Source organism: Trachymyrmex cornetzi, unplaced genomic scaffold, assembly GCF_001594075.2.
Source record: "Trachymyrmex cornetzi isolate Tcor2-1 unplaced genomic scaffold, Tcor1.1 scaffold1231, whole genome shotgun sequence".
In the NCBI taxonomy this organism is placed as follows: domain Eukaryota; kingdom Metazoa; phylum Arthropoda; class Insecta; order Hymenoptera; family Formicidae; genus Trachymyrmex; species Trachymyrmex cornetzi.
The window spans coordinates 32257-40511 of NW_017295797.1; the positions used below are offsets into that span (position 1 = coordinate 32257).

Genomic DNA, 8255 nt, shown 5'->3' on the forward strand with positions numbered 1-8255 from the left:
CCATGGAACTCGTCCAGTGTTGGTGTGAACTGAATGCGCACTGGTGCGCACTAACTTTTGCCCAATCGAAAACGCTATTACTCTTACTTCTTACTCCGTGTATTGTAGACGAGCCTTTATGCGCCGTCTACAATACATGAAGTAATGCCGGTATTCATAGTCGGATCTTATATTCAAGACCGTCTTAAGTACGGTCTTAAGAAGTCACGAACCAATCAGAGTGCTGTATTAGCGTCTTAAGACATTACTTAAGACGGTATTGAAATAAGAATTGACTATGAATACCGGCCTAAGAAGTAAGAGTAAAAAATTGATCAATCATATAGCGTATTCGATTACTAACTCGATCCGGCACTGAGTCAACAGTATGTTCTTTTTAGCTGCATTTCTTACACAAATTAGCTCTTCTTTTGCAGTTAAACAGAACAGACTGTTGACTCGGAGTCGGGTCGAGTCAGTAAATCGAATACGCTAATAGTCGATTATTTTTTCACATTCGATTGTGACAGGTCAATTTCTTACTTTTATTTCTTATTCCGCGTATTGTAGACGCCGCATTAAGCTGGTTCTACATTAGTCGCATCGCAACGTCACAAGTGTGGCCCAATAAAAATCAAGTTAGCTCGACTCTGATTGAACCGCAACGCTTGCGACATGCTTGCGACGCTGCGATGAGACTAATGTAGAACCAGTTTTAAGCGGGGAGCACAGACTCTTGCATAACGCATAACACATGAGGCATAAGAAATTGAACCAACCAGAGTTCTCTATTACATGGAAGGGAAAGAAACGGAGAACTTCGATTGGTACATATTCTTATGCATTACGTGTTATGCGTTATGCAAGAGTTTGTGCTCCCCGCTTTAAGCCTCGTCTACAATAGTCGCACAGGTTGTGTCGGATGTCGCGAGTAGTAGCATCGCAGGAAAATTTGTCGCATGCCGCAAGAGTGTCGCTAAATGAGCATCTACAATAGTCATAACGATTGTTTGCACGCAATTCGATGACAAATTCTAAACGTCAATTTGCTGTGCTGTGATTGGCTGAGCTCATGCAACATGCCTGTGCAGTCGCAGAAAGTTGAAGTTGGCTCAACTCCGTACGACAAGAGCTCTTGCGACTACGACGATCATGCGACTATATGCGACACTTCTGCGACATTTCATACGACATGCGACACAGCTTGTGCGACTATTGCAGACGAGGCTTTACGGAAATTGTGTGCAGGCCACCTAAAGCCTCGTCTCTTACTAGTCGTAAGAGCTCTTGTCGTACGGAGTTGAGCCAACTTCAACTTTCTGCGACTGCGACAGGCGTGTCGCATGAGCTCAGCCAATCACAGCACAGCAAATTGACGTTTAGAATTTGTCATCGAATTGCGTGCAAACAATCGTTATGACTATTGTAGACGTTCATTTAGCGACACTCTTGCGACATGCGACAAATTTTCCTGCGATGCTACTACTCGCGACATCCGACACAACCTGTGCGACTATTGTAGACGAGGCTTTACGTGCAAACAATCGTTGTGACTATTATACGGCTGCGGTCCACTTGCTTCTTCCAAATGCTCTGAACGTTTCGCTCCAAATGCTACGCTCCGATTGGTCCATTACTATTTCGAATGCTACAATTGCTACGGAAGTGGACCAGATTTGTAGCACTTGTAGCGTCGGTTCCATTGCTCGCAATCTTAACCTATATTTCATTACAAATATTTCCTAGTGGGAATAAATCTGAAAAAAGATCGATCAAGTTTATCATAATGGAAAATTTAATTCCAATTATAATAAATACTTTTAATATGTTTAATGATGTATCTTATACATATGAAGATGTTGAGGAAATCGGGTTATGGATCAGTTATGAAATTACAAAACGAGCAATTAGAAAAAAAACGCCTCGAATTGAAGGTTACGTGGAACGAATAATTCCATCACTTACTGCCTTAGAATTTAAGAGTCATTTCAGGTAAAATTGCAATTTTAATTTGTTTTTATTTCTATGATAATTTAAATTTATATCTATAATAAGAAAGAAAGCTTGAAAACGGCTAGTAGCGATAATAATTCATGTTTTATTTTCAATTTTTATCTTGTTTATTATTAAATTATTGTACAATAGTACAAAAGTTATATGTAGGGTGTTTCCCAGCAAGAAACACAAATGACACAGTGTAATACAGTGAATAATTTTATCTTGATTTAACATTGGTAAACACTAAGGCAAAATGATTCATCTTATATTAGTATTCCAAATTTGCTGCCAGCGTTGGAAATTTATAATTTACGTTATATAAACTATAGAATTTCGGTACTGGCAGTTTTGGAACACAGTCTTTATGTCATCTGTTTCTTGCTGGAAAGCATCTCTAGTTTAAGCATATAGATACATTAGATATGATTATTTTATTGGCAATATTAAAAAATTAATATCATCTGATAGTAATCACAATTTCATTAGCGAGACTATTTTCAAGTTTGTAATAATGATAGCATAAATATTCATAAAAATCTTGTTTTCATTACTCTACTATTCTTCATTTTTCAGAATGTATCCAACAACATTCAAATTTCTCTTAGGAGAAGTCGCAGAACAATTGAAAAGGATCACAAATGGTAATGAAATGATTACACCAGAAAAACAACTTTTGATTACTTTATGGCGTATGGCAACACCAGATTCGTATAGGTATAAATTATGATACTTATATTGCTAATATTAATAAATCAACTCAGTCCGTTTAAGTCATAATATTATTTCAGGTCAATACATACTAGATTTGGAATAGGAAAAGCCACATGTATAAGGACAGTACGACGAGTTACTGTAGCGTTATGTAGAATTGCTTCAAGATTCATACAGTGGCCAACAGGAAGAAGACTAGAAGAAATTAAACAAAGTTTCTCTGACGTTAATGGCTTTCCAGGAATTATTGGCGCAATTGATGGCACGTTCATCAATATACCAGCTCCTAAGGAAAATCCTGAAGCATATGTAAACAGGAAAGGTCATCATTCCATTCAAGCCCAGGTATATTGTTTGTTATTTTGAATTCTATTATTGCTTGTAAAGAATTAAATATAATTGTTGTTTTATTATAGGTAGTTTGTGATCATAAGCGTCTTTTCACCCATGTATATGTGGGAAATGTAGGATCCGTGCACGATGCTAGGGTGTTCCGATTGTCAGCCTTGCAAGATTACGTTTCTAACCCAACGAAATTTCCAGATGACAGCCATCTGATAGGAGATGCTGCTTATCCGCTCTTGAAGCAATTAATGGTGCCATATACTGATAATGGTCACCTTACACAGAGACAAAAGAATTATAACTTTTGTCTTTCTTCTTCTCGTATGTATGTGGAAAGAACTATCGGATTACTGAAAGAACGTTGGCGCAGTCTTCTTCATCATTTAGCCATGGGATTGATTGAATACATTCCTTATCATGTTTTAGCGTGTTGTGTGTTACACAATGTATGTTTAATACAAAATGATGACTTTGAAATATTAACATTAAATGATATAGATGATATAGCAGTAGGTCTGCAAGAAATTCAAAGATGCAATAGAGAAGAAGCTGAAGCCAAGAGAAACTTTATATGTGCGACACTTAACATAAGAAATGTATGAAAGTAATATGCGTTTTTTGTAATTATGAAAATATTGAATGATTGTACTAAAAACGGTTAAATTATGAATAAAAGTCATACTGTTCAATCATAAGATTACATTTTATTTAATAATAAACTGCAAAAAATATAAATTAATTTTATTAATTGTATCTATATTAAGGTTAATGTGTATTATTACTCTTTTATAGTGAATGTGAAATAATTTTTACAAGAAAAAATATTGGGGATGCCAGTGTAGGACTTTGTGCAATCATGTTAATATAAATAGTCACAACCTCTTCATAATACAATTAAATAAAATCGTTCAAGAATATAATTACAAATATTCCTTTTTTATTTTCTTAAGATTAAGTAACATTTGTTGATACAAATAAACACAAATAATGAAAAACATTGAATAAATTTGTAAGTTTTTAGATGGATATTGAAGGTAATACTGTTACAAGAACAAAAATATTTTCAAATATCGCTCAAAATACATATAATACCACAACATTTTTTAATTATAAAAAGAAAAATTTTTATCCGTTTCTAACATATTACAAATATATAAATTTATGTTATATTAATACTGCTAAACATTATATATAAAATATATAAAAGAAAAAATACCTTTGTAGTGTAATCAAAACACAACAAATTAATAGGTGTCTCTGAATATAAATAATAAACAAGGTTAAAAAGAAACTTATAAGAGTCGACGCAGTTCAAAGTATGCAATGTAATTTCATAACTATATATATATAAAAGAAAATTTATTATACAATAAAGATATATTCCTTATTATTATGTTTTAGCGTGTTGTGATGTGCGATATTTGACATGAGAAATATATGAAAATAATGTTTTCTCTTATCTTTGGCTTATCATTGGCTTCACTTATTCTAATAAAAATAAATCATTTGTGGTAAAAGAGCACAGCCCACATTAACATCTCACTAAAATTAATTAAACATACTAATGTCAAAGCCAAACTTAAAAAAAAATCACAGTTGGAAATCACCAAGAAAAGTAGATTCGTTGTTATTTGTTGGCAATTTTTTCTAAGATATTTAACATTCGATCTTGTCTTTCCACAGCCTCGTTATGCATTTTTTTCCTTTCTTCTTTATTTTCTTCCATAACTGCGAGTAATTTTTCTAACGCAGTATCTTGAGTTACTTTCTGTCCTGAATTAGAAAGAAGAAAAAATCAATAATTACATATTGTATACAAATATTAAATAGGAAATTTGCAAATCCTTTCTTTTAAATATCAATAATATCTATTTACGTTTTCGAGAACTTTTAGAAGATTGTGGAGATGAAGAGATCTCATTGTAAGTGTTACTACTGATGTTACTGTTGTTGTTTGAAGTAGAACTGGCAGGGGATAATATATTCCTGTTTGAAGAATCTAAAGTTAAAATTGGCGTCACCCATGGTTTTTGTCCAAACATCTCATCCATGATCTATAAAAAAATATAAATCAGAGGTTTGTTGTATAAATTTTATATTTTAAAACTAAAAGATGAAACTATACCCAAGCAGAATAGCAAGTTATGATAATATCAAAATGACATTAAAATGAATCGGAAATGATTGAAAAATGACTTTTAATGATCATTTTGGAGTCATTTTGACATCATTTTGATACTATAGTTGTTCTGCTTGGATAAGGAGCGATGCATTTGCACATCGTGCAATTTTGTGTGTACGTGCTTGCGCGCGCGCACGTGTGTGTGTGTGTGTGTTGTGTAATATACACAAAATTATATACCTCAAAATAAAGCCAAGTCCGCTTATTGTTACCGCTTTTGTTATTATAATCCTTAACATTTTTATATGTTTTCTTTAATCTGTTAATTTTACTTTTACATTGTTGTCCTGTAACGTCGTATGCCCTTTCTTTTAACTTGTTGGATATCATTTCCCAAAATTTCTTTACAGATAATTTTCCTGTATGTAATAAATTTTCATGCCGTTTATATGTTGCTAAAAGTAATCTTGTAGGTTCATCCGCCCATCTAAAGCCATCTGAAATTAAACATTATACATATCTAGGCCTCGTTCTGATATATACATTTGCCAGTATTGAAAATTTATAACTCATGTATACTACATATTTTCAGTATCAGCAGTGTATATTGGAATAAATTCAGTAATATCAAGGAAATAAATAACGCCGTTACTTTTATCGTTCTTTTTTATAATAATTTGATAACAACGTTGCAATTTTTATGTTGATAACGATAACTAACTAAAAGCTAAATGAAAGTCAGTTTTTCGATAAATATTTGTAACTGTTATACGCTATTTATTGAAAAAAAGTAACTTGATACTTATTAAGAATAGTAAATACAGGAATATAACACAGTACTGTCTTAGATTTATAATTATAAATACTATTAAGTTCACGCATATCAACGTCCACATTTATTATCTTCTTTTTTTTTCATTAAGAAAAAGAAAAATAGACATGAATGCTGATACATGTCAAACCAATGCCCATGGACAGCACTAAACGTTCTGTTATGGAACAAGTCAGAATGTATTCTGATCGTAATTATCCGATTATTCTGTAGATTTCTGTTATGTTTTCTAGAGAAAACAGAATAATTCCAATCGGAATCCATTCCAACTTGTTCCTTGATAGATACCCAGGGCTATACATATACATAAGTATATTCATACAATATATACCATAAACTTCATTATCAGACTGTATTTCTTGCTGCACAATATTTTCATTATTTTCTTTCTCTTTTGCGTTTTCTAATAATTGGGTACAATATACTAAATCTAAAAGGAAAGAAACCAAAGTTAATATTATCTTTGTATATAACATTCCTAACCTTTTCTACTTCATGCATATCGACAGCATAGAAAAAACAAAATAAAAATATTTAAAAAATATTTTACCTTTTGAAGCACGAAGATATTCTTCTTCAGTCAGGATATAGATGTTACCTTCATGATCTATAATTTGGTGTTGCATCTTGAAAATCTAAATGAAAGTGAAGGTGATTTCCCGCCAAATATCTTAGAACGCTCCAGCTAACCTACCTCTCGAGGTGAGGCAGTTGGAGCGAAGTGGGAGCGAAAACGATGACGTATTGATGACGTAATCAGGATTGCTGGGAGCGTTCCAAAGCGTCAAATGGACCAGTCATGTCAGTGCTACAAATGCTCTGTAGCGTTTGAAGCGCTAAGTGGACCGCAGCCGTAGACGCTCATTTAATTACGCTCTTGCGGCATGCGACAAATTTTCCTGCGATGCTACTACTCGCGACATCCGACATAACCTGTGCGACTATTGTAGACGAGGCTTAACAGTAATCGTAAGTCATACAAAATTGATCAATTACTACGTCTACACGGCACGCTTTACGCCGAAGATATAACATTGATGTTATGAAACTGGCCACAGTCATTCCATTCTTTAGAGAAACAGCTATGATTGGCCAGTTTCATAACATCCATATTATAACTTCGGCGTAAACGTGCCGTGTAAACGTAGTAATTGTTATGCAGGTTATGTTATTTTGTGATGGCCTTCAGCCGGAAGCTCACTACCTTTGCATAATGCATAATACATACGTAACGGCACATTGCATTTTTGATCATTGGCTGCACTTAGCAGAGGGTGCTTTCCATTTGATGACAAATCGACACAAGGTTCGTTCTATCCTTGAAATTCAGAAAGTAACAAAGATAGAACGACATTTGTGTCGATTTCTGTCGACTTGTGTTATCAAATGGAAAGCACCTATTAAGCAGCCATTTCATAATATCAAGAAATCAATCTCATAGACCCCTTTTACACCGTTTAATTGCTTGGTACGCGTATCAAGTTGGTGCGGATTAGGCATTTAATACGTCCTTATTTACATCGATCTGTCTCAGAACAGGTTAGGTGACATGACGTTTTCACTGCTTCTCTCTCTCTCTCTCTCTCTCTCTCTCTCTCTCTCTCTCTCTCTCTCTCTCTCTCTCTCTCAAGATTTAAAACCTTTAATTCTAACTTTAACTGCACTTAATAACAGTGGCCAGTTTAATATACGATTCAAAACGAATTAAACGTTTACAGCGTGCCAGCATTTTGTATATTATTTAATACGCGTACCAGCTTGATCTGATACTCGCAATTCGGGAGTACAAGACTAAAGTAATACCCTAGCATTTATACCGAGCGTATCAAATGATTTGGTACTTATATAGTACTTAGTACGCGTATCAAGTGTTCGGTTTTAACTAGGTCATAATTGGCTGCTAGATCTCGTTATTGCAATGACCAATCAGAACACTTAACGCCACTTGCGCTTCTCTTAGGCCCTGCGCACAATAGGATGAATAAGGAATTAGGAATAAAGATTAAACGATGTTAATCTATCAGAAATCGGATACATCGGAATACATAGTTTCTGATAGGTTGATCTGAAATTTTCCATTTTTTAATCTTAATTCCTTACTTCTTTTATTGTGGCTGCATCTTAAAGGCGCTAGACCAATGAGCATCTTAAGGGCCTGAACACAATAGAGGAACAGAATTAGATATTAAGATTTTAACCTATCAGAAACCGATTACATCGGAATACACGGTTTCTGATAGGTTGAAATCTTAATATCTAATTCTTGTT

The 8255-nt window shown here is 33.9% G+C and overlaps 2 protein-coding genes across 3 annotated transcripts; one reads left to right on the top strand and one right to left on the bottom strand.

Annotated features, from left to right (window-relative positions):
* The first annotated feature begins 1692 nt into the window (after positions 1-1692).
* Positions 1693-3635, top strand: LOC108770288 (putative nuclease HARBI1). The gene is made up of 4 exons (XM_018521791.1): positions 1693-1971; positions 2551-2691; positions 2766-3033; positions 3105-3635. Exons 1-4 carry the CDS (start codon positions 1766-1768, stop codon positions 3633-3635), a joined length of 1146 nt encoding a protein of 381 aa, XP_018377293.1. The 5' UTR covers positions 1693-1765.
* A 786-nt stretch (positions 3636-4421) lies between these two features.
* On the bottom strand, positions 4422-6729 carry LOC108770291 (uncharacterized). Of its 2 annotated transcripts, XM_018521795.1 has the most exons (6): positions 6682-6709; positions 6538-6622; positions 6319-6417; positions 5396-5652; positions 4910-5087; positions 4422-4806 (listed from the first exon to the last, which is right to left on the bottom strand). In XM_018521795.1, exons 2-6 carry the CDS (start codon positions 6611-6613, stop codon positions 4661-4663), a joined length of 756 nt encoding a protein of 251 aa, XP_018377297.1. In that variant the 5' UTR covers positions 6614-6622; positions 6682-6709; the 3' UTR covers positions 4422-4660. The 2 variants fall into 2 exon arrangements, with proteins under 2 accessions (XP_018377297.1, XP_018377298.1); XM_018521796.1 differs by lacking the exon at positions 6319-6417 and having other exon boundaries at positions 6538-6729.
* Positions 6730-8255: the final 1526 nt, after the last annotated feature.

Bases quoted from the DNA above. Each gene is read 5' to 3' on its own strand.
- LOC108770288 (XM_018521791.1), top strand. From the start codon at position 1,766: ATGGAAAATTTAATTCCAATTATAATAAATACTTTTAATATGTTTAAT. The intron at 1,972-2,550 runs GTAAAATTGCAA...TTCATTTTTCAG, and splicing joins GAATTTAAGAGTCATTTCAG to AATGTATCCAACAACATTCA. The intron at 2,692-2,765 runs GTATAAATTATG...ATATTATTTCAG, and splicing joins GCAACACCAGATTCGTATAG to GTCAATACATACTAGATTTG.
- LOC108770291 (XM_018521795.1), bottom strand. From the start codon at position 6,613: ATGCAACACCAAATTATAGATCATGAAGGTAACATCTATATCCTGACT. The intron at 5,653-6,318 runs GTATATATTGTA...GTTTAATTTCAG, and splicing joins GTCTGATAATGAAGTTTATG to ATGGCTTTAGATGGGCGGAT. The intron at 4,807-4,909 runs GTAAATAGATAT...TTTCTAATTCAG, and splicing joins TTCTAAAAGTTCTCGAAAAC to GACAGAAAGTAACTCAAGAT.